The following is a 26,579-nucleotide window of genomic DNA, read 5'->3' as shown; positions in this document are numbered from 1 at the left end:
AATTCCATTTGTTTTGTAAAAATATATACTTTATTTGTAAAATATCTGAAAGAACATTGCAAACATTTCAAAGTGACCATCACAGTCACTGCAATTATATTCCGATTTTCTACATAAGTCATGTTGCCCTTTGAGATACTTCAATACAGTCAGAGAAACGTTACACACATTGCACCATTTGTAACGACCATTTTGGAATGGTATTTAAGTTGCAGCGGGGTAATAATTCCAGACCTATCGCTACTCATTCTTTCCCGTGCTCTCACTCATATTTCTCAGACTGCCTATAGCAAGGATGCATATACACGTGAGCTTCAGCCTTAGTGAAACAGTTTCAATGTAAATAATCATGTGGTCGACCTATTCCCCCGTTGCCCTGAAAACTTTAAAAGGTGAAAAACTCTCTTTTTCATTCCCCTTCCCATTTGGAAGATTTAAATCCAAACTGCAGATGTGTTTGTTGACCACAATGTAAACGTGTTTTTCATTGCCCAGAGTGAACCTGAGGTTTATTTACCCTCAGTTCACTGCGAGTGTTATTTGATTCATTGGGTGCTTTATTAGGGCGAGTGGTTCATCTTTCCCTCCATCTGACAACATGTCCTTACTGACGGAAGTGAGTGCTGCTATTAGTGTGCAGGAATTACTCAGTAAGTCTCACGGTAGGAGACTTGTTTTTGTGCGGGACGGGCTGTTTTTCTTTCTCGGTGCTGTGCTATTCCACCCTCCTTGGCTCCCAATGTTGATTTTGAATGGAGTCCAGAAGGAGCAGGAGCTGGCTACCCTCCCCGACTCCGGGGGGATTCCTGTGTTAGCCAATGAGCTGATCATCTCAATAGGCCCCTTTGTGTGGAAAGGCCGGGCATATATTCCGATGATGTTGTCACTGGAGGACCTGTATTAATAGATGACTGGACATGGATCAGCAGTCTCTCCGTGTGAAGGGTGAAGAGCAGCAAGTTACCTTGGAGTGGAGACCTACTTAAATATGACAACAAACGGTAAGGCTTAAAATACGACTCGGTGGAATGCAAAACAATTTTGCTTAATATATTATTTGTAAGAGGAAAACATTTGCGAATAATTCAATTTGTTAAAGATTGGCAATAATTCGTTGTGAAGGAGACCCTTTAATGGTGTTTGGGTGGAAGTGTTGAATCTAAATATCGAATGCTTTCGGATTGCAGACTTGTACGTGGGGGCGGTGGACTTGCAGTGTCAGGCCAACAACACTGAGCACCACACCATCGAAATTGACCAGAACAGGCTCCTGGTGCGGAGAGGACAAGAGTTCTATTTGCATGTGGAATTTAAACACCGAGCATTCGTGGAAGGCGAAGACCAGCTTGCAGTCCTTCTGGACACAGGTTGGTGATGAGATTGCACCTTGGGGCTGGCTGTTTCAGGTTTTTGCGCTGTTTGAGACTCGCTGCGAACAGTATGCATTTCCTAGCTTGTCAGAGTTTATAGTTCTGGGCGAGAGGTTAGGAAAACGTTACTGTTGGTTCAATGTGTGGCTGCTCGTGTTTAGAAACCACCCTTGCAGTCACTTGGATCAAAGACAGACTTACCCATTCTTATAAACAGTGAAAACTGGAGGCTGGGTATATTTAACATCTGGAAAATGAAATTATTACAGCATAAAAATACACATGTGTAAGGTATCCAAATCGAGTCATTGAATCCAATTTAATTTCGAATCTCAATTTTGATCGAACTTAGTAAATACAGATATGACTAACTTTCAGTGTAATATTTTAATTGCCGAGTCAGGCAATTAATTGCAAGTGTACTCGGGTTATGCTATGTGACCATCTGTACAGGTCCCGCACCATCGGAAGCCGACGGGACTCGAATTAAAGTGCTGAACTCTCGGAGGAAATGGGATCAATGGACATTCCGTCCACAGTCCATTCCAGGATACATTCACCTGACCGTGCATAGTCCACCCAATGCCTGCACCGGCCACTATCAAATCTATCTGACTCTCTACCCGAGCGGAGGTGAATCTATCCAACAGATCACTGCAGGAGATTTTCGCCTTCTCTTCAACCCCTGGTGTCCAGGTAAACTGCCCGCCTCGACTTCATTTAAGCCGTATGCGTGCACATCTTTTAAATCGCTACTTTCTAAAAACAAGTGATACTGATCTCCAAGGAATGCTGCTGTGTTGTATATACAAACGTACTTTTCCTTTTTTGTGTGTGGGGGCAGCCCTAAGTATATTTCTGGGGGAAACTACCTTCGGTATTAACACATTCCGAGGAACCCTTCTACATAGCTACCCACTCCTAAAAAACCACGACTTAATTTAGCAAAGAGGGTATCAACTATCCAAAGGAAAGCAGTAATACAGAATTTGCCAAATATTGTGCTTACACATAGACCTTAGAGTATTGTTTTTACCAAATGAACAGAAATCAGATAATCCCAGACATTCAGCATCCCAAAAATTCTTTGAAAACCTCTGGCTTGAAATTTGTTCTAATTTAGTCTAATAGCTTGTTAGTATCTAGTCAGGGTAATTATCAAAATGTAAATGTCACTTTTATTTACTAAAGGTTTGCATTGATTAATATTAATAGTTGCGTGGCAAGGTTCACTGTTCTATTAGTTGATAATAAGCAAATATTCATAACTATCTAATTCATGTATTTTAAAGTTCCAGTGAGTAGTGTGTGACCAAAATGCCCAGTGCATTTATGTTAAGCTGTGCAAAATAGGACTTCCATATTTTTTGCCTGAGATTCTCTTCAAATGAGCAAAGATTTAATTGCAAAACTTTAGAAGCAAAAAAAAACTGGCTGGTGGAAATGATTTGAAAATACTGGGGCAATTTGAAATGGGAGGAGTCCATAGTGAAATTCCTGTGAAGCATATGGCATGCTCTAAATGTAGCCCTTGGGAGCTGTGAATCCAGTGAAAACAGAATATAACTGAATAACACCCTTTTCCTATAAAGAAGGTAAAATGTACAAAACAGATTCTTATTGCATTTTTCACATTCCTGTTGGTCCAAAGCATTTCCCCGCCAATGGTATTTCTAAGTAGAGTCACTGTTTTATAAGTTATCATGGAAGCAAATTTGTGCACAGCAAAATTCCACAAGGAGCAGTGAACATTTAGCCCGTTTGATGTTGATTGTAGCCAGTGCCTTTGAAAGACTGCACCTCCGACAATGAACTGTTTAGTGTAGATTATGTATTTGAGCCCTAAGTAGGGCATTAACCAAAAATGTGACTCAGAGAAGGTGTAAGTGCTACTACCACTGACACACACTGATGTTCTATGTAGCTGAGGTTTAGTGTCACAATCAAGGAAATTTTTAGGAGCGCACATGACAAAACCTCAGAGCAGCAATAAAACATGCAGATTCCAAATGAAAGAAAAAAATAAAGTATCTATATAATTAAAAGCCTTTGTCTAACCTGTGTTTATGGAGTGACACTTACATAGCTGTAAGCAAAATGGTGAATGACTTGAAGAACCACTTAACTGCCACGTTATCAATTACCCATCAGTGATTAAATCAAATCAAAATAATACAAAGTCCTAATGTGGAATGAGTTACCAGAAAATCAAGCAATCAGATCCTTGATCAATTTTTCAAACATACTATTCATTAACCAGCAAGTGCTTTGCAAGTGTCCAATCAAATCATTCCAAATGATTTTTTTCCCCAAATTCTTTTGACTATATTGTTTCTTGATCATGCAAACACAGACACCTGAAAAATACAATTCAGTATAAGATAAGGAAAATATAAAACTGGAAATAATTTGTAGAAAAAGTGATAAGACTGTACCCATCTCCTATTAGAAATCCATCCAAAACATTTTGTGCTGTAGGGTCTGCCCCTTGGGGTTTCAGTTCTGATATTTATGATGTTGCCTCAGCTTTTAAACTTTGCTTCATCTGATCATCAAATTCCCCGGACTGTACTCTCAATGTCTCTCTGGGCCTTATGCACAATCATGCCTCAAATTTGACTCCTGTGTTTCCTCTTCATCTGCAACGCCAGGAGAGATCGTAATATGTTTTATTATTTATAAAGATCTTATATCTGTGTAGTCATTCTGTCAACTTCATCCACTTTTATAATGGGAACTATGATGTCTCGTCACACAGTAATTACACTCTTTAGTACCTTACCTTTGTGAGTGTACTCTGGCAACACCATTGATGGGAGATTGTACTTATAACACCAATTCACATGGGTGGTTTCCATTATAAATGTGGGCATGGGGATTTATAAGGAAATATAATAAGGACAATTGGAACTTGAAAATGGTGGCTGGCTGTCTGCTAATCCTGCTGCAAATATCACCAGCCTCTAACCCCAATTCTCTTTTGGTTACATTTGGTTTTGACTCTTCATGTGACAAGCCACAGAGATTGACTAGTAAGGATTAAATAAGACTGAAACTGTCAGAAGATGTAACACGTACTCGACATTTAGAATATGTTCTTGTCACTCAACCAGCATTCTCCTTCTTCCAAAAAAGCACCTGGCTCAGTTCTGGTCTACGGATTTCCTTAATATACATAAGATACACAAACATAGGAATAATCATGGACAGTAAAAGACCTTCTAGTCCACCAGCCTGGTCCGCGGGTCTCTAGGAAAAGAATCACATTTTCTAACTTAGTTCTGGCTGTGCACAACTTGAGATTGGTCCTTCCTAATCTATTTACAGTAAGAAGTCTCAAAACACTAGGTTAAAGTCCAACAAGTTTATTTGGTATCACGAGCTTTTGGAGCGCTGTTCCTTCATCAGATGAGTCCCACTGGTAAGTGATCAACGCTCCGAAAGCACATGATGCCAGGCACAATGGTTAGCACTGCTGCCTCACAGTGCCGGGGACCCGGGTTCAATTCCCAACTTGGGTCACTGTCTATGATGAGTTTGCACATTTTCCTCGTGTCTGTGTGGGTTTCCTCCGGGTGCTCCAGTTTCCTCCTACAGTCCAAAGATGTGCAGGTTAGGTCAATTGGCCATGCCAAATTCTCCCTCAGTGTACATAAACAGGCATTGGAATGTGGCGACTAGGGGATTTTCACAGTAACTTAATTGTGGTGTTAATGTAAGACTACTTGTGACTAATAAATAAACTTTACTTTACAAATAAACCTGTTGGACTTTAACCTGGTGTTGTGAGACTTCTTACTGTGCCCACCTCAGTGGGCAACATCTCCACATCATGGCTAATCTATTTAGTTTAAAAAGTCTACACAAACACATCTTATTTTCCTACATCTATGCTTCTTTAAAGTGCTGAGTCCCAACTCTTTGAGTCTTTCCTGATGAATAAGATCTTGAAAATAGAGAAAAATGTAGGAAGCTTGTTACTTATCTAATGGGAGTGACCACTGTGTAATTTTCACTGGTCCATTTAGCTTCATGAGAACTGCATAAGAGTATTGGAGTTTATTTTCTTCATTGATGAAATTACTGAGAAAAGAGTTATGCAATTCAGTTATTTGCTATCTATGTGCATATCTTCAGAGAATGAAAGCATAGTCTTTACTCTGTGCTGTTAAATGGCCCTAGAAATTACATCTAGGTTATTAGACAGCACAACTGTCTGCCTGAAAGTACTAGACTCTAAAAGTACCCACAACCAAACCTGCACAGCAAACTGTTTCATATAATGCAGTTCTCCATAAAAATAAATTGTTCCAAACATTTCATTTATATGAAAAAATAACTTAATTTTCAGTTTGCTATCTCTATATGGAGGCTTTACCCAACAAGAAACAGTGGAATGCTCAAGACTTTGTGAGCGACAAATGCCTTTCAGTCCTCCTGTGACTTGAGGACCTTAATTTCCAACTGTTGGAATTTTTTATTCTCATTATAGTGCCAGACCGGCAATGAATCTTGGCATCAAGTTGCCATTGGTTTAATGGTATTAATGCCACGTTGCATTTCCTGATCATGTGTTTAACTCGGTGGTAAATTGTTACCAGTAAATAGCAAATCATTCAGGCATTCAGATCCAGTTAATTTGAGCAACTCTGCGATTTGGAACATAGCAAAGCCTTAACATCATCAGTGCTATAAATGAGCACATTTTTGCTGAATTGGGAAAGGAATTTGATGATTGTTTCATATTTAACAAATGTGTTGATTGTAAATATACAAATATTGAGTACAGTGATACACTATTAAGCTCAGGAGAGTTTGCTTATTTCAAAACATCTGCATTTATTGAGCTTAAAAATGGAGAAAGCTAGCATATTCTATGTGACTGTAACAACACAGCATGTTACATTTGTACATCCCCTCTAATGTAATAAAATGCCCCAAGATAATTGACAAAGAAGAGGATGAGCCTGAGCTGGGGTATGAGAATAATTAGCGGAAGTGGTTAAAAGCATGACAGAAGAGGCATGCTTTCAGGAGGCTTTTGCATCTCCTCTGCATCTTCTCCAGTGTAATCACATCCTTCCTATTATCTGGTGACCAGAATTGCACACAGTACTCCAGTTGTGGCTTAACCAGTATTTTATACAGCTCCAGCATGATCTCCTTGATCTTGTATTATATGCCTTGTCTAATAAAGGCATGTATCCCATATGCCTTCTTAACCACCTTATCTACCTGTCCTGCCACCTTCAGAAGTCTGTTGATATGTGCTCTAAGGTCCTTCTGATTTTGAATACTTTTCAGGGTCCTGTCATTCATAGTGTAATCCTCTGCCTTGTTAGCCCTCCCCAAGTGTTTCACCTCACACCTCCATATTGAATTCTATTTGCTGACAAGCACACATTGGTCAATAAGCATACATTTCAGTTAAAGCCACTGGGTAACAATAGGAAGAGGAACCCAGCTGATTATAAAACCTGCAAATTCTGGAAATCTATAATAAAAACAGAAAATGTTGGAAATACTTAGCATGTTTGACAGCATTTGTACAGCAAGAAGTAGAGTTAATATTTTGGGTCAGTGACCTTTCTTCATCACACCCACCTTATTATGTTTCCTCCTTCCAGCCCAGGAATGCTTTGTTCAATTGTAGCACTGCCTATGGTAACCAGGAGATGAGATTAAACCTGGTTGAATACTGGATGGTGTACTAACCCAGTGAGCCACTGGCGAGCTGGTCTCTGAGCATACTTTTAACATTTGTTTGTGCACAATGATGTGAAGCTACAAGAAGGAGTCAAGCATCATTTGGAATTTAAGTTGTCTATCCCCTTAGAGGATGCTGTGTACCTGCCTGATGAGGACCTGCTGCAGGAGTACATCCTGAATGAGAATGGACTGCTGTACCATGGCTCGTATACTAACATCTACACGTTACCATGGAATTTTGGACAAGTAATACATCCTTTAAGTTTTCACAATCTACCCACCATTGTTTTTCCAATTTTAGCATGTAGTTCCAAGTCTTTGTGCTGTTTTTGTGAATTTTTTTTACAGCTTGAAAAAGATGTCATCGATATTTGCTTTCAAATTTTGGACAACAGTCTTTCTGCTCTTAAAAATCCATTAGCTGATGCTCCAAGAAGAAGCGATCCTGTATATATCAGCAGAACAGTGACTGCTATGGTGAGTTCAGAAATATCTGAGGTTCTTCCTGTAAATGTGCATTTTGCCTTAAGGGGACATTATTACCCGGTGAAAGCAAAATGCTGCGGAGGCTGGAAATCTGAAATAAAAACAGAAAATGTTGGGTAAACTCAGCAAATTTGGCAGCATTGAAACAGAGTTGACGTTTCAAGTCCGTAAGACTTGGCACGCCATAACATTCAAGGCTATGGACCAAGTGCTGGCAAGTGGGATTAGATGGGCAGATCAGAGCATTTCATGTGTCGGTGCAGACTCGATGGGCCGAAGGGCCTCTTCTGCACTGTGGTATTCTGTGATTCTGTGACTCTGAAGTCATATGGACTTGAAACGTTCACTCTGTTTCTCTCGCCACAGATGCTGCCAGAGCTGCTGAGTTTATCCAGCATTTTCTTTTTTTATTATCAAGTAAGTTACTTGCAAATCACTCTAGATCTGTTGTTGTCTCTAGTCTGTTGTTTTGGTCTCTGTTTACAATGCAACCTTACCTCTTTCAATCTATCACAAGTATAGTCTTGATTTTAAGCTGACTGCAAAAACAATTATATCTGACACCCCCTTCCCCTTTACCTCCACCCTCATTTTTTGTGTTTTCTTTTCCTTGTTCAACCCCCAGACCACAGTGATACAAACCATTTCCAGCAGCTGACTTGATCAAAAAGGCCTTTGCCAATGCCAAGCTGCAATTATCTGCACATGGTGACCAGTTGTCAATTCTGTTTGGTTTTCCTCTTATCCCCATTGTGAAGTGCCTTTTCACCACTTCCCAGTGACACAGCTAAGAGACGAATCTCTGTATTGGAGAATTACCACTCAATAATACAGGACCATGTTGAACAAATGATTCTTGTTCATGAAACTGATGAAAGTATAGTGTTTGCTGCATTCTTATGACCGTTATCCCTGATGGTTTTCCTCTGCGCGTTTGCTTTACCCTTGATTATAAGATTAAAATATAACATACAGAGGAAACAATTCATTGCAAATAACACAGAGAAAAATTTGTCTCTTATTTGTATCAATCACGAGCCTGGCATCCATTCAACTATGTGCGAGATCAGCTGTAAATAAGGTAAGGGTTCTTTGAATCAATGCTACAATGTACACCCTGTTCCCAAATGTTAACCATCATGTAAATTTGTCCAAAAGTAAGAAGCCAAGGCCTTTAAGCATAGAGGGTCCTTTTTGATGTTTGGCATATATTACACTCTGTATACAGTCTGAGGCTGACTGGAGCCAAGAGAAACTGACCTTAGGTACTACCCAACATTGGCACAGTATACAACAAGCCAGGCAAGTTCACCTTTCCTTGCACAATACCTCTTCGTCAAAATTATTTGTATATTAAATTTGCTTAAGTAAAGCTCTGCCTTCATCAAGAGACTTTCTCTTCGACAGAAAATGTGTACAACTTGTAACTATTTATTCATTTATTATTAGGTTTTATTAAACTAGAGGTTTTATTTCCCCCACTCCTCTTCAAAGGTGAATTCAAATGATGATAAAGGTGTGCTTTTGGGAAGGTGGGATGGTAATTACACTGATGGGATCGCCCCCACCAGATGGACCGGGAGTCTCCCAATTTTACGCATGTGGAGCAGTTCTGGGGCTGAAAAAGTACGATATGGGCAGTGCTGGGTCTTTGCTGCTGTAGCGTGCACAGGTAAGGTCCTACTAGGTCCTTCACACTTCTGTGAAGCACCCTTGGATATTGTTCTATGTTAAAGATGTTTTATAATTGCAAGCTATGTTCATTGCTGTTGGGAGTGTTTGTTCACTTCAAAGTAGCCAGAGAATATTTTAATTATTTCTCTTCCTCCTCAAGAAACTTCACGAGTAAGAACTAATAGGGTCTCTGGAATGTATAACATAGACAGAATCTCAATAGCTGTGCGCCAAGGTTTTTCTGTCCTTCCTGTTAGTTGTTAATATCCTGACACGAGCATTTAAATTGAATGACACATTGCATAGATTTGTGGTGATACTGACTACTTTGTGGTTTTTTTATTCTCAGGACATACAGGGTGGCATGGTGGCACAGTGGTTAGCACTGCAGCTCACGGTGCCAGGACCCAGGTTCAATTCCCTGGGTCACTGTCTGTGTGGAGTCTGCACGTTCTCCCCAGGTCTGTGTGGGTTTCTTCCGGGTGCTCCGGTTTTCTCCCACAGTCCAAAAGATGTGGTGGTTAGGAGAATTGGCCATGCTAAAGAGTGTGGCGACTCAGGGATTTTTACAGTAACTTCATTGCAGTGAAAATGTAAACCTACTTGTGACACTAATAAATACACTTAAACTTAGGCCAACATTTATTTCCACCCTTAATTACCCAGCTAGATAGCTTTCTCAGCCGTTTCAGTAGGCAATTAAGAATCTATCACATTTCAGTGTGTCTGCAATTAGATAGGAATTATATATAGGCCAAAAAGAATAAGAATGTTAGAATTCCTTCCATAGAGGACATTAGTGAACCAGTTGGTTTTTACAATGATATGGTCGTTTCATGCCAATTTGTTGAATTAACTGAATGTAAAATTTCCCCTTGTCATTATAGGATTTGAATCGGGATTTCATATTATTAGTTCGCCCTCCTGGATTACTGGTCCAGTAACATAACCACTATGCATAACCGAGAAAGCGGGCCAGTCAATCACGCACTTCTCAGTCCACTGACTTCTGCAAATAAAGCAGCAAAGACGGCCATGCCATAGTGGGGTCTTAGGCCACACCAAGTGATGTTTAATATAGAATTGACCACAATGGCCCCAAACCATCATCTTACCAGACAAAAGGCCGCCCCATTACTACATTACACCATCATAGTTGGTATTATTCACCTCATTAACGCACACCATGGAGCAGAAATCCATCTTGGGCGATAGCATAAAGCAGGCACAATAGCACTGGCCACGTGTAATCTGCCCAATCTGATATTCCATTCTGTCAGAGACAATAAAACTGTATATTGTACAGGGTGTATAACAGACAGTCCATGGAATACCAGCTGCCCAAGGCAAATTTCTACATCAGTAAGTGTGGCAAGTGACAAGCAATTGTTTGGACCTGCTCAGACATTAAAATGTTCCACCTCGTCTTGGATTTTTTTTGTGTAAAATTACTGTCCTCTGATTACACTGATTTTAAAAAAATTATTGCTATCAATATAATAAGGTCAAGGTAAAGAGTCAATCCACGCCCGCATAGTAGCCATATATAGATCATCTCCTGAGGGAACTCAAAGAATAGTGATCAGGAGTGGGAATCTTGGTTTATCTTTCTCTTTTCCTTATCACAAGGTTCTTGAGACCAATGTGTAGCATCCCCAGCTGAGATCAGCAAGCAATACTCAGTCCAGAAAATAAACATTGGGCCTCCCTGGACTTTTTGGCTGAGTTGCTCATTGGCAATGGCTTTACTGAGTGAGTAATAGGGGAAGACTGATAGGCACTCACAAGCTTGGCAGCGCCTTGAATTGCTAATTTGAAATGGATTCATTCATCACTGTACTTGCACTTTCTTTTCCAGTTCTGAGGTGCTTGGGGATCCCAACTCGTTGTGTTACAAACTATGCCTCTGCTCATGACACAGATGGTAATCTCAAAGTGGATCAGTATTATAGTAGTGAAGATTACTCGCGCTTGCCTTCAAAGAAGAAGGATATGGTGTGGTAGGTATTAGGAATTGTTCCCTTCCAGTATTTGTTCATGGACACTACATATACTCACGAATGTGTGACAGTTCTGAAAGAACATCAATTTAGTGCTTATGTCTATAATATTACATGGTGTGGGCTTTTTGCTTCAGAAAAACATTGACTTTATCCCAATTCCGCTTTTCCTATTCTTTCCCTCGTTCAATCACTATTCCTAGTCTGTGGTCTCCTCCACGTTCTTAAAAGAGCACTTGATGACAACTCAGTAGATAAGGCTAGCTGACTTACCCCCAGATGAAAATAATGACTGAAGAGCTCTCTGGCTTTGGAAACAGAGAGAGAGAGAGAGACTTTCTGATTTTTAGCATTCGAGAAACTATCCTCAACACCACCACCATTAGCCACCCATGTCTCTGTCTTCATATTGGAGTGGCTCTCTCTGGCCTTGGCAAAAGAGTGACTCCTGTCTCTCCTACCTTGTTTGACAGACTCCCACTCCACCCTTCACTTTGGCATAGGAGAAATTAACCACCATCACCTTCACATTGGTGAGATGTTTAACCTTCATCTTGGAGACTTCTCGGGCTTTGATGTTGGGGATTTAACATCTCTGTTGGAACAACACATGGTTGTACCTGTCTTTAAAACAAACATATCTTGGATCTAATTAAGGTATATTGATCCAAATCAAATCTGCAACACAATAAGATCATAAGACATAGGAGCAGAATTAGGCCACTCGGCCCATCACGTCTGCTCCACCATTCAATCATGGCTGATATTTTTCTCATCCCCATTCTCCTGCTTTTCCCCATAACCCCTGATCCCCTTATTAATCAAGAACCTAGCTATCTCTGTCTTAAAGCACTCAATGACCTGGCCTCCACAGCCTCCTGCGGCAAAGAGTCCCACAGATTCACCACTCTCTGGCTGAAGAAATTCCTCCTCATCTCTGTTTTAAAGGTTTGGCCCTTGAACCAGGAGGCACAACCTCAGGCTATAGTTTTTCCGACTAGTGGAAACATCCTCTCCACGTCCACTCTATCCAGGCCTCGCAGTATCCTGTAAGTTTCAATAAGGTCCCCCCTCATCCTTCTAAACTCCAACGAGTACAGACCCAGAGTCCTCAACCGTTCCTCATACGACAAGCTCTTCATTCCAGGGATCATTCTTGTGAACCTCCTCTGGACCCTTTCCAAGGCCAGCACACCCTTCCTTAGATATGGGGCCCAAAACTGCTCACAATACTCCAAATGGGGTGTGATCAGAGCCTTATACAGCCTCAGAAGTACATCCCTGCTCTTGTATTCTAGCCCTCTCGACATGAATGCTAACATTGCATTTGCCTTCCTAACTGCTGACTGAGCCTGCACGTTAACTTAAGAGAATCTTGAACAATGACTCCCAAGTCCCATTGTGTTTCTGATTTCCTAAGCATTTTCCCATTTAGAAAATAGTCTATGCCTCCATTCATCCTTTCAAAGTGCATAACCTCACACTTTTCCACATTGTATTCCATCTGCCACTTCTTTGCCCACTCTCCTAACCTGTCCAAGTCCTTCTGCAGCCCTCCTACTTCCTCAATACTATCTGTCCCTCTACATATCTTTGTATCATCTGCAAACTTAGCGACAGTGCCTTCAGTTCCCTCCTCCAAATCGTTAATGTATATTGTGAAAAGTTGTGAAAACACCAGAAACCTAAATCAACATAATTTATTGTTTGATGTCTGGTCATGTGCTAATATTTTGACAGCTCATGACTGCCAGGACTTCTCCATATTCATTGCTGTATGTCTGATGAATCAGGTTGAGGGCTTTCATTCGAACTATTTATATTACTACATTGTTGCACACAGGAACTACCACAGCTGGCTGGAAGCATGGATGACCCGTCCTGACCTTCCTCCTGGCTATGATGGATGGCAAGTTTTAGATCCAACTCCACAAGAGCGGAGTGATGGTAACACTAGAATTGAATTGGCCTTTTCATATATTCGGTATAATTAATATATATATTGGTGTCCAGATTGACCCCACACCAATTAATATCTGGCTGTGAGAAGGATCAGAAAAAGATGATGCTTCACCAGGGTAGACTCAGAGCCCTGATATTTGCTTTAGCTCTGACTGTGAGACTCAAGTAAAATCACCTTGATTCTTAGTGGGGGAGATGGTGGTGTTGTGATAATGTCACTGGACCTAGGCGAATGCTCTAGGCAAATGGATTAATAAAATTAATGCAATTAATAAAGAAAATCTGGAATTGAAACCTAATCTCAGTGATGGTGACCATGAAATTATCATTGATTGTGAACAAAACCATCTGCTTCACTAATTCTGCCAGCCTTACCTAGTCTGGTCCACATGTGACTCCAGACTCACAGCAATATGACTGTCTCTTAACTGCCCTCTGAAATGGCCCAGCACATCACTCAGTTTAACAACTGCTGGCCTTGCCAGCGACAACCACATCCCATGAAAGAATTAATTTTTAAAAAAGGATCCATTCTGCATCGTCAGCCTAACCCTCAAGAATTGGAATTAGAAACAGGAACAGGTCATTCAGTCTCTTGAGCATGTTCCATCATTCAGTCAGATCATGGATGGCCCATATTTTAAGTCCATCGCTCTGCCACCTTAGTTCCATAACCCTTAATGTAATTTCCAACAATGATATAGCAATCCCAATTTTTAAATTTTCAATTGACTCCCAGCCTCAACAGTTTTTTGGGGAAGAGTTCCAGATTTCCACTAATTTTAGTATGAACAAGTGTTTCTTGACATCAGTTATTTATGGCCTAGCTCTAATTGTAAAGTTATGACTCCTTGGTTCTGGACTTCCCCACCTGAGAAATACATTTTCTCTATCTACCTTTTCAAATCCTGTAATCATCTTGAGCTCTTCAACTAAATCACTCCTTAATATTCTGTACTCAAGGGAACACATGGCTAGTCTATATTACCTGTCCTCATAGAATCCATAGAAACCCCATAGTGCAGAAGGAGTCCATTTAACCCTCTGAGTTTGCACCTGGTGCTGTGAGGCAGCAGTGCCTGCCACTGTGCCTTTTAATCTTTTTAACTTGGGTATCAATCTGGTGAATCTGTGCCACACTCTATATTGCAGTTTGATGAGTTTTAAAAGTTTATGCACATCTCCAATTTTCTGCACCCCTTATTTGTCCTCGGGAAAGTGATGATGAACCGCTGCAGTCCAGGTGGCGTTAGGGAGGGAGTTCCAGGATTTTGACCCAACAACAGTGTAGGAACAATGGTGTTTCCAAGTCAGGATGGTGTATGACTCTGAGGAGAGCTTACAGGAGTGGTGGTGTTGCAGTGGGCCTGCTGTTCTTGTTCCAGATGGAGAGATCACAGTTTGGATTGCAGAATCATAGAAATTCTGGCAGAGAAGCTACCAGTTGGGTCATTAGCCATGTGTTAATGCTAGCTGTACATCACAGTTAACTGCTCTTTTTCTGTAATTTTAAGTATTTTTTTTTATAGCTACAGCTGTGATTCAACTACTTGAAATTGTATGGAATGTTTTATTTAATGTTTTAGATTTAAAGTATTAATGTTCATAGTTTTGGATTTTTATGTCTGTTTTCTCCTTCCTTCTCCTGTAAATATGTACTGGATTCAGGTCCATAAACATCAGCGGGCACTCCAGTATCTTCCCAATTGGTCTTTCTTTATGTGTGAGCTGGTCTCCATTCATGTTACAGCTGGGTTCCCATATAGATCCCGAACTGCAGGATGAGGGGGAAGTCAGCATGAATTCCTTTCCTCATCTCTATAGCAACCCAGAAGCTTTTTCCCAGGGTGGAAGAGTCAATTACTAGGGGGTGTAGGTTTAAGATGTAAGGGGCAAGGTTTAAGGGAGATGTACGAGGCAAGCTTTTTACACAGAGGATGGTGAGTGCCTGGAACCCGCTGCTGGGGGAGGTAGTGGAAGCAGATATGATCGTGATTTTTAAGGGGTGTCTGGACAAATACATGAATAGGATGGGAAAAGAGGGATATGGTCCCCGGGAAGGTAGGGGGTTTTAGTTCAGACGGGCAGCATGTCGGTGCAGGCTTGGAGAGCCGAAGGGCCTGTTCCTGTGCTGTAATTTTCATTGTTCTACCCCCTGCTTGAAAACACTCGTGTGGAATTTGGATGTGGATATTTTTGGGCTTATTTCAAACTCACAGTCTAGGCCCAGCTATGCAGAATGACCACTTGAGGGAGGCAGTGAAAAGCAAACTGCATCACCAGTTACTGTCCTCAGGGCGAGGAATAGGGAGAAAGTTATAATATAGCCCAAGAAGAGATTCCTCCAGTATCTTACAGTCGTGTCCTTGTCCCAACAGGCATATACTGCTGTGGCCCTTGCCCTGTCAAAGCAATAAAGGAAGGTCATGTGGACATGAAATATGACGCTGTGTTCATCTTTGCTGAGGTCAATGCGGATGTGGTTTACTGGCTGGTAAATAAAGATGGATCGAAAGAAGAGCTAGGAGTCAAACAGCACAAAGTTGGAAAACAGATCATTACAAAAAGTGCTTACGCAGATGAGTGGGAGGATTTAACACATGATTATAAATATCCAGAGGGTAGGTTTTTCTTACTGTTCACAATAATCAAAGGGAAGTTGTATAAGTTAATATTTAATTCAAGTTTGCCATCTTTTTTGTCCCTCATCTCTGCCACCACTGTCACATATATTAGCCAACATGTTCCCAGAGATTTGGTAATGTTATTCCAAACCTTGATACGAGGAAATGGCAAAATAGGCTTCAGCAATGACTTTATCTCTGGATTGCTTTTTCTTTCCCCAATAAGAAACTGGCTTCTTTCTCCTATTTTTCACGTGGTGGAGGTTCCACTCTGAACTATTGTTCAAGTGGGACAATATATGAGAGACATTTGGAACTAATTTGAACCTAACTTGCTGAGATGGAAGCCTGTGGGATCAGAGGGATGCTGATTTTACATCCTTCCCAATATTAAACTTCATTGATAATGATGAGAAATAAAATCGGACAGGATTGAAAACCAGAATTACACCCAATCCCATCAGTTTCACAACAGGTGAGTTCATTGCTACGGTATGAAGTCCCAACAAATGTACACAGCTCTTAAGCTGTGCTTTTCAATCTTTTCTGATAGGGAGTGGGATAGCTTGATCTTGGTTTCAGATAAAGCTCGGCACAACATCGTGGGCCAAAGGGCCTTTTTCTGTGCTGTACTGTTCTATATTCTATGTTCCCAATTAAAGTCATTCCTTGCCACTTTTCAACCTAAGGCCCAACATTATTATGGGCAAGGGACCAAAGCTCGCACAACCCTCCTTTATCCAAATACATTTCTAGAGACATTTACTTTGCTGGCTTGGTGTCAAAAATATTTTTATTGATACTCTTCTTATTAAGCAACTTGGGCACTTCACTATGTTAATTGTGCTATATAAATGTAAGCTGTTGTTGCAACAAACAAGATGACTATTTAAATGGATGCCAATGCCCATTGTAATAAGTTTTTGTGCAACACCTTCATTTTGATGGAAACTGGGGAGAGAATGCTCGAGTCAAAATGTTTGGCTGAAGTTGACTGATTTAATATCTTCTCTCTTGGATTTTATAGATCCTTTCTAAATCCTAGATTTTGTGACTGTTAATCATCTGGGGTCTGTAATCACTGAATCATTGGCTGACTTGTACAAACCTAAAAAGTAGTGAACAAGCAAAATGACAGAAGCAGAATAATATGGAAATGATTGTAGTATCCGATCACATGAATTCTCAAGTTGATGAGGCTAAGGTGACTTGAAGACTAGGCTTAACAAAAAGTTGAAGAAACAACTGGAGTTGCATGTTTCGTTATGATTACAAACTAGTAATTATGCACGGTGTTGTTTCTGAATAGACTTCAAAATTACTAACAAGTACACATTTTGGGATTACAGGGTCAATGTACCATTGTTTGTTGAACAATGTTGAGAATGCACCTTATTTAAGTTATGTAGGGATTGTTTCCACCACAGAACTCTTTATCTTGTCCCGCGACCAGATTCCATTTCCCATTACCCAATAGAATGAATAGCATCCTCCTTTTCACAGGTTCTACAAAGGAACGGGAAGTCTACAACAAAGCAGGAATGAAAATCAAATCTGCCAACAAACAACAGAAAGATTTAAAGATCAGTATTAAGTATGCTCAGCCAGTCCTTGGAAGTGATTTCGATGTCAATTTCAGCATTGTTAACCATGGTTTTATGGACAAAGATATCCATTTAACTCTATCTGCAATGACTGTAACATACAATGGGTTCAGTTTAATGGAATTCAGCAAGAGATCGACTACATTTGTGTTAAAAGCTGCCGCAGGTAATTGCAATTTTCTGCAAAATGTTGGTTCATTGTTGTAAAGTGTGTGCATCACTTTCGTGGTGCTATGGGCTACCTGGGGTCCTGTAAGGTTGGAAGATGTGGTGAGTTTCTTAATTCGGTGCAGAGATGTAATGAGTAGTGACGAATGCACCCCCTCCGAGAGAAAGGGAGGATTTTCAGGGATAAGCTATAATAGCCATTATTTTCATTCTAGAGGGCAGTTCTGCAGTTAGTGCTGGCTGAGAATCAAGGTTTTAAGTGCCATTACTAGCCTAAGATGAACTGTACCACTCTGTGACACAATTGCTGTGACTCTGCCAGTTGCATGAGTAGAATATTTTTCGTTGCTCTATCATGATGCTCACTTATCACATTTGTCAATTAACTGAAAAATGATGCATGGTTGGATAACCTACTGAACATCACTGTCTAACCTTACGCTCAAAAAATGCAACTTAGGGGTGCCACAATCCCAGACCCAGCATGAGAGACTTCCTTCAGGAGAGGATAGCTAATAGGGAGAAATTGGAGACGGACTTTAAGAAGAACAAAAGTCTTGAGATCCTTTTCAGGTGATCTTACAACAAATTGTGAACTTTATTTAATCTAGCACCCACCTGGATTCAGTGTTGAATCTGAACCTGCATATAGCTCTGAACCAGATCACACAACCGTACAGTACTTTAAGCAAATCTTGGTTTACTATTTTCTGTTGAGTTAAAACAAGCTTCAGAATTGAGAGTATCTTGAGGAAGCTACTAGTGACTGCATTTTGAGCACAATCAGACTAGATTTTCTTTTAAATAATGCAACAAAAAAATCTTATACTAAAAGCATACTTCGTTCTCTAAGCTGCAATTAAGATCTGGAATGGATGGCTTTCTTTCTGTGCTCCAACTTGCCTAAGTTGCTCAGTAAAGTGACAGATATGATCATTATGCATTATCACTGACTCTTGATAAACCAGCAGATGGAAAGAAGTCTAACTCTGCCAGTATCACAGTAAATTATGTCACAGAATAGTAGGATGCAAGTGCAAACACTTGTATCACATGATAACGGTTCTATGAGTGCTACTGTGAGGAAGCCAGACCATTCTCTACATTGGAGAAGGAAGCGGTGGCTGTATCTAGCCTGTTTTGGTGCACCTCCATCACCTAGTTTCAAAGCTGCCTCAATTCTGGACCATCTCTCTCAGCCCTGAGAGCTCATAGCATGATGTGCCATCAAAACTGTGGATATTTGTTTTTGCTTTTATTAGTTCAGAAAGAAGTCATGAGACTGAAGTACAAAGACTACGGTGAACATCTCTCCGAGCATAATTTAATTCGACTGACGGCCACGCTTAGATCTAAAGGCACATCTGAAATGAGTCTTAAGGAATGTGACATTGCTCTGAACCTGCCTCAGCTCACTGTGAAGGTAAACACGAGACCCCTCAGTGTTGATAGGAAAAGCAGATTTATATTGTCATGGGAGGAATTGAGAGGTGAACTTTGAGTTGGGAGTGTGATTAATGATGTTTAAATGAGCAGAGGACACGTTTTCCCCCTTGACAGCATTCTCCTCTTAACAGCGTTTGGGTACAAGGCTTTGTTTTGACTAGTGGAATCTTCTTCTACCTACAGTAGCAGCTTTGCAGAATCTGATCAGAGTAGTGCCAGTGCTTTGAGTACCTGGCTCCAATGCATTTTCTTTCCACTTACATTTTCCCTTTGCACAAATAGAATGGTTCAGGTGGAAAATAAGAATGGTAAGAAAATGGTTCCACAGACATATTTGGAATTATTAAGCTATTGTAAATTTAAGTTACTTTAACCAGGACTAAAGAGTCCAAATCTAAAGAAAAATACACAAGAGATTGATGCGTTTAATATGAAGAAGCATAAAGATCCATTTCCCCCATGAGCTTGAATTAGTAAAGAAATAAGTTGTAGAAGATCTCCAACTATGGCAATGTGTTGCTAGGTCGTGATAATAGCAGATTAGGTATCAGGAATATTAATTACAAAAGAGAAACAAGTACTGATGATGTCTGTACAGGAAACACACACACACACCTTCCCCCCTTCTGGCTAAATTGGTATCTTGTGAATTTTGTTGAATCATTTGTCACCAATATTTCCCAATACATGGTAGGATGGGCGGCACGATAGCACAGTGGTTAGCACTGCTGCTTCACAGCTCCAGGGACCTGGGTTCGATTCCCGGCATGGTCACTGTCTGTGTGGAGTTTGCACATTCTCCTCGTGTCTGCATGGGTTTCCTCCGGGTGCTCCGGTTTCCTCCCACAGTCCAAAGATGTGCGGGTTAGGTTGATTGGCCATGCTAAAATTGCCCCTTAGTGTCCTGAGATGCGTAGGTTAGAGGGATTAATGGGTAAAATATGTAGGGATATGGGGGCAGGGCCTGGGTGGGATTGTGGTCGGTGCAAACTCGATGGGCCGAATGGCCTCTTTCTGTACTGTAGGGTTTCTATGGATTAACAAATTCTGGGAGATTTATTAATAGTAGGCAAGTGGTCATAAACTGCTTGAGATGTGGAAAGATGATGATTCTTCTAATTCTGTTTTTTTCTAATAATGATGAAATAATATTCTTAGGAATTGCAGGTTTCAAAATTGCTTGATCTTGCAATTTTGTTCCCGGCTTATTCCTTTAACATTTAAAAAGTTGAAAATTCAGGGAAAAAAATTATAACCCAAAAATATCTACATAAATTTATAGAAAAATCATCATTATTCGGAGAGCTTAGAGCTCAGCTATATCTCAAGAAAACAAAGTTTTAAAGTTTATTTATTAGTGTCACATATAGGCTTACATTAACACTGCCATGAAGTTACTGTGAAAATCCCCTAGTTGCCACACTCCGGCACCTGTTTGGGCATACGAAGGGAGAATTTAGCATGGCCAATCCACCTAACCAGCATGTCTTTCGGACTGTGGGAGGAAACTGGAGCACACGGAGGAAACCCATGCAGACACGTGGAGAACGTGCAGATTCCACATAGACAATGACCCAAGGCGGGAATCGAAACTGGGTCCCTGGCACTGTGAGGCTAACCACTGTGCCACCGTGCCCCAAGGCACAGTAAATTAAATGGTAGGCAGATTTATTTACACAGTTCATTTGCAGTACATATATGGATCTTCAGGGCAGTTGCATGATCATTAAAATATTTCAGCAGGAAAATTAATTTATAATATTTGGGAATGAGCTGTGTACTACTATCTCTGTTTAAATAGCACATCACCAATGCAGTATGAGCAAGCATAAGTATCTTTAATGTTGACTGAAATGTGAAATAGTTAACGCTAAAATGTACTTTTCCAGTATATACTTGGAACTAGAATATTGTGATCATTGTATGCTGTGTTTAGCAACAACACAGCTGCTGTCACTATCAAAGATTTTTAATATATGTCCTGACATTATGGATGAGATACATGTATAATGGGAACCTACTTTCTGATCAGGAAAACAATATCAAACCTAAGTTTTTTTTTCAACTTTGTGAAGAACTCTGATCTAACCTATTCATCAAAGTAAAAAAAATCCAGGAATTTACTATTTGATTTTTGAAGTTCCTTAATTATGTGTTGAAAATCAGATATTGATAACTAAAAGTATTATTCAAGTAAAATGGATTAGTTGTGTCTAAATGCGTTACCTATATGATGCCTCATTCTAGGTGATTGGTGAACCAATCCTGTATAGAGAGCTAACTGTCCGAATAAAGTTTTCGAATCCTCTTCCCATCACATTAACTGAAGGCATCTTCAGTGTGGAAGGCACTGGACTTACCGATCTACAGCAAATTAAATCTCCGTGAGTAACATACTTGAACATTTCAGTAAAGAGATGTTATAGAATGTGACTACTGGATATTGTGCGATGCCATTCATGGTCAGATACTTGCAACTTGTTACTAATACTGCTAATGTTTAATGATGGAAAATAATATTTTTAATGGCCATCCTTTTTCATATCAGTCAAACAATTCAAATCATCTGATGTTACAGATTAACACTCCCTCTGCATCTCTGGGATGTTACGGATTAAAGAGTTCCTGTGTGTCACTGGACTGTTGGTGTTCGTGAGTTCTTGTACATTTTGGAGATAGTGCAAGTTAACAGTGCCATCTGTAGGTCATTGCCTTAGGAACTGAAAGCTCAAAGAAATTTGATTGGTAAAAAAACACATGGTAGTCAATAAGGGTTAGGTTATCATTTTGTCAGTTGTTCAATGAGATTTCTTGCTGTAAGTGATGTGATGGCACTGTAGAAATGGTTTTGGAAATACCAATTTCAAGGGAAATGTATGTGCTGGTAAATAATCAGTAATTTCAGTCCGCTTGGAAACAAGAGATACAGAGTAATGTGAACAGGGACATGTTCACCTGTCATCTGTTTAAATATTATTAACAAGAAATTTGAATATTGCTGAATAGAGCGACAAGTTGTTAAAGTTTTGTCAAATCAACAAGTTTATATTTTAAAACTGCCCTTTCATTTGTGAAATCCAGGTGAGGCAGTTGTGATTTATGTTATTTTCACTCTCCTGCTATCCCAGTGCTATGTATCTTTAAATTCATCTCTCTTAAATAGGTTATTTATCCCTGTGCAGCTATCAGTGACGTTTTATAGCTGGCCCTTTTTTACCATTTTAATTCTAAGTGCTGGGCGGACTTGAAACTGGGAGTGTTTCAGATCCAACTTTTAGACCCGTTCTGAGGTGCCCGCATACACACTCTGCCTGAAAAAATATCAGCAATTCCAAATCTCACTGCAGAAGCCTGTGGGCAGGGCTTAACTTGCCTGAAATTCTGCAGCTCCGATCGGCGCCTCAAATTGCGCAGCGCAGGAAAAAAAAGATAGAATGCAGCTCTCCTGCCACATTGCTCCTGGGCCGGATAATGCCTCTCCCTGGCCCCCACAGACATTGCCCCACCCCCACAACATTACTAACCCACTTATCCCCTCCGCCACTCAGACCAATCACAGACCCCTTTCCCCCCCCCCACCGATCTCAGGCAGAGTGGCTGCGGACTCCCCCCTGCCCCCCCCCCCACCCCCCCCACTGATCTCAGGCAGCGGACTCCCCCTGCCCCCCCCCCAACTAATCTCAGGCAGAGTGGCAGCGGACCCCCCCTTCCCCCTCACTGATCTCCGGCAGAGTGGCAGTGAACCCCCCCTTCCACCCCCCCCCCCCCAACTGATCTCAGGCAGAGTGGCAGCGGACCCCCCCTTCCCCCTCACTGATCTCAGGCAGAGTGGCAGTGAACCCCCCCCTAACTGATCTCAGGCAGAGTGGCAGCGGACCCCCCCCTTCCCCCTCACTGATCTCCGGCAGAGTGGCAGCGGACCCCCCCTTCCCTCTCACTGATCACAAGGCAGGGTGGCAGCCAACCCCCCCCCCCCCTTCACCCCATCCCCACCGAGCAGAGAGCCATCGGACCCTCGGCACTTATCTCCTCACTAGCTGGAGCGCCTGAATTGGACTTTTGTAGAGCATGTCTGCAAATGCATTTAAATGGCCGTCACAGCCGTTTCAGGGTGGTCCCAATTGCAGCCATTTTCGGGTCTTGGTAAAGGGGGAACCGGCAGGGAGGCGGGCGTGGATCGCGCTACTCACCTCACGCCCGACTTTACCAAGTTCTCGTGCGCCTGAAAATGGGCGCAACTTGATGGTGAAATTGGGCCCTCTGTGTTTGTGAGCATTATAAATAGTTATTTGGCAGTACATAACTTGAGTGTTACTGATAGAAGAGACATGCTGTCGAAGGTTTTCATCTTGCATTCATCAGGACAGATGCAAGAATACCAATTGTAAAGGGAATAATGATTTATCCAGCAAAAGAGAAGAGTGCTCATTGATTGGCAAGTGAACACTGATTGGTAGAGGCATTGCCATGGTGAATGCACCAGGGAACGTTTAACTGCCGAGCAATTGTTAAAATTCAAAACAGACATGTTGACTCAGATTGGGCAAGGCATTGCCATGGGTTGACTCTGGCCAAGGCGTTGCCATGGGAAATGAACCAGGGAATGACTGTCCCCCCAAGCTTTTGTTTAGTGATAAAGATACGATGTGTGAACATGCTCATTCTGACTGCAAAGGACAAGGCCCTATGTGTAAATGTATGTAGCTTCGAGCACGCTTATTATCTTTAATTGTTCTTCAGTTACATCATGCAGCACTTTCACAGCATTATCATGATTCAATCCATAGAATACAGAATCAATAGTTTTTTTGTTGCTGTAGAGAAGTGCTGACAGAGAATTGCCGCTCTGGTGTTGCAGTTGATATTGATAATTCACCAAAATGAGAATAGTGGACACAATACCTATTGCATTGCACAGCACCCTGCTCCATCTGTTTTCTGCCACGTAGTGCAATTGAGCACAGATTACCAGAACCATTTTTATCCTACCCATCCTCTTTGCAATGAAGCACTGAATATCAGAACCTTCTTCAATCTGCTCCACACATTGTAATGAGGCTTCAAGACCCTGGGCCCCATTCGCATTGGCTGCACACATGGTGGGAGCATTGAGATTCTGTGCCACTTCATTCCATTGCATACTTTAGGACAGGGCATGCAGTGAATGCTGGCGACACACTGACAAACGCTCACATTTCTCCACTGATTTATTTAGAACTATTTTAACAATCTAATTGAAGAATTCTACCTTTCTCTAAACAATTTCTTGACATTGTACAAGTTGTGAGGGAAGAACTGCAGCTGCAACATTATGTTTTAAACCCAAGGACCAGGCCCAGCAGGAAACCAGAACAGTTGAATAATTTTGTTGTATTTCATTACTCTGTTAGATAATTATCTCTGGAAACTGAGCTACCAGCTTTTACTCTTAGATCAGACTCAGCAGACTGCCCCCTGCGGCCCCTCAGCAAGAGAACACTAGCTGCATTAAAAATGAGATTGAAAGGCCAAAGCATCCTTGGATACTGTTTATTTACTCATCATCTTTATTTCTGATTCAACTGTTGTGCCTCTTGCGATCCAGTTGCTCCCTGGTCCTCTCTCCCCCACATCCTGTCTTTGAAGACAGCCAGACTAAAGGCAATGTTCACTGCTGTATTGGTAGCTTTAGTACTTCTAATTGGGCTGTGATAGATTTGAAATAATGCATGATTTTAGGTGTTTAAAGATTAGCCAATTCTTGTCAATGTGAAAAGCCAATTTAAATCAGTATGCATCTAATGCTGGAACAGTTTCACTCGAGGTTGTTTACTTCCAGCAGCCTCGAGGAATGCCACGCTAACAAATTTTTGGAAGGAGTTCTGAGAGAGGCTTTTAGTGGGGCTTTAGGCTTACAATATTTACATTCCTTGTGAATTTTTCTTCCCACTATTTCCCACTATATATTTTGGATGAAAACTGCATGAGGTGGATTTTACGGCCACAGATTGGGCTGGCCACTGCTCCCACAGCAATTATGTAAACTGTGGCATGATGACAATGAGTCGGTAATCGGCATCATCTCGCCAGTCTCTGATATACAGAAGGCGAGCAGGCAGTGATATCAGAAGCCTGTCTGCCATCTTGAAAAAAATATTGGCAAGCTATTGAGCTTGTTAAAGACCCAATTCAGTGCAATTCTTTGTTGTCCACTCCATTTCTCGGTAGTCACATGGGAAAAAGTTGGGAATAATTTATGCCATATTCGAGGAGGTGGCACATGGGTGGATGAAAAGGCCTGAAAACAGGACCCTGGCTGCACGAGTGGAAGAAGAGTCTGCTGCTGCAGGTGGCAGCATTTGGATGTTAGTAGACTCTATTTATTCACTGTTTTTAGACTGACAGGATGTGAGAGGGCAGGGGTCCTTAGAACGGTGATGGTGATCGACTTCTGGTTCGTGGCCTAGCCCCTCTCTTGCCTGATGTCCCATGCTAGATACCTGATTGAGCGTGGAGTCCCCTTCCCAATGCTAATTGGCTGGCCAACACTTAATTTATGGTTGTAAGATGGCGGAGGCGGTAGCAAGTGGACCATGCACTTTGGTTCTGCCTCCCCCACTGGAAACTGTTTAATCCAGCCCCATGTTTTAATCTACTGATAATCAGATAACTGTAGGCAGTCTTGCACAGGGTTGCGCGGGTACCTGCACCCACATATATATAAGTTTCTGCAGATCAAATGTGGTCCATTTGGTCATTTTACATGATTTTAATTCTAATAGAACCTCACATTAGAAGAAACCCCTTTTATATTTCTCTTGTGTCTGTTTATTTCTTCTTTTAATAAATAAAGTATTGCAGCAATCCACCCTGGACAAGAGGTTGTGGTGAATGTGTCCTTCAAGCCAAGCAAGACTGGCTTACGAAAACTGATGGTGGATTTCGACAGCAACAGACTCCGCGATGTTAAAGGTTCCACCAACGTTATCGTCAGACGAGCTTAGCAAACGATCACCAGCATTTTATTAAGTATTTTAATCCACAGAGGAATCTGCAGGAGGCCATTGGACTTGTCAAGTCCATGCCAGCTCTGCAAAAGCAATTTAGCTAGTCCCATCCCCCACCCTTTTCCTATAATCCAGCAAATGCTTCCCTTTGTATCTTATGTTATTAATGTTGTTTCTGAATAGAAAGGGCAGCTTTAATTATTCAAGCATGAATCAAATTTTCTTGCAATGTTTTGATATTAAGCTAACTACATCAATAAACGTGACCAATACAAACACTAAATGTTAAAGACTTATCAATGTCCTTATTAAACAGATTTTCAACATGCTATGCTGTTGTAAGTAATGTGCTGTTTATGTGGTTCAACACTTATATTTAACAGGTAGCATCTCTGGTGAATAATAATGCGATAAAGCCAATAAGTAATTTAAAAGTCTTAAGACATTTGTCCAGCTAGTTGCTGAGGGAACAAAAAGGACTGGAGACAAATCCTTTCTCCAGCACACAATTCACTTTACATTTGAATTCTACCTACAAAGGACAAAGCAA

The 26,579-nt window shown here is 41.1% G+C and overlaps 1 protein-coding gene across 1 annotated transcript; it reads left to right on the top strand.

Moving 5' to 3' along the window:
• Positions 1-988: 988 nt before the first annotated feature.
• Positions 989-26,559, top strand: LOC144492281 (protein-glutamine gamma-glutamyltransferase 2-like). The gene is made up of 13 exons (XM_078210275.1): positions 989-1,001; positions 1,188-1,367; positions 1,824-2,066; positions 7,207-7,325; positions 7,428-7,556; positions 9,060-9,237; positions 11,098-11,239; positions 13,083-13,186; positions 15,580-15,822; positions 17,329-17,595; positions 18,860-19,020; positions 21,291-21,427; positions 25,876-26,559. Exons 1-13 carry the CDS (start codon positions 989-991, stop codon positions 26,024-26,026), a joined length of 2,067 nt encoding a protein of 688 aa, XP_078066401.1. The 3' UTR covers positions 26,027-26,559.
• Positions 26,560-26,579: the final 20 nt, after the last annotated feature.

Source organism: Mustelus asterias, chromosome 4 (assembly GCF_964213995.1).
Source record: "Mustelus asterias chromosome 4, sMusAst1.hap1.1, whole genome shotgun sequence".
Taxonomy (NCBI): domain Eukaryota; kingdom Metazoa; phylum Chordata; class Chondrichthyes; order Carcharhiniformes; family Triakidae; genus Mustelus; species Mustelus asterias.
Note: the sequence above shows the minus strand (reverse complement) of the source record. Positions and strands in the feature narration are given on the sequence as shown.

What these genes read in the sequence shown, in the direction of transcription:
- LOC144492281 (XM_078210275.1), top strand. An exon ending in CTTCAACCCCTGGTGTCCAG is followed by an intron (nt 2,067 to 7,206) that starts GTAAACTGCCCG and finishes CTATCCCCTTAG; the next exon opens with AGGATGCTGTGTACCTGCCT. An exon ending in TCCACAAGAGCGGAGTGATG is followed by an intron (nt 13,187 to 15,579) that starts GTAACACTAGAA and finishes TTGTCCCAACAG; the next exon opens with GCATATACTGCTGTGGCCCT.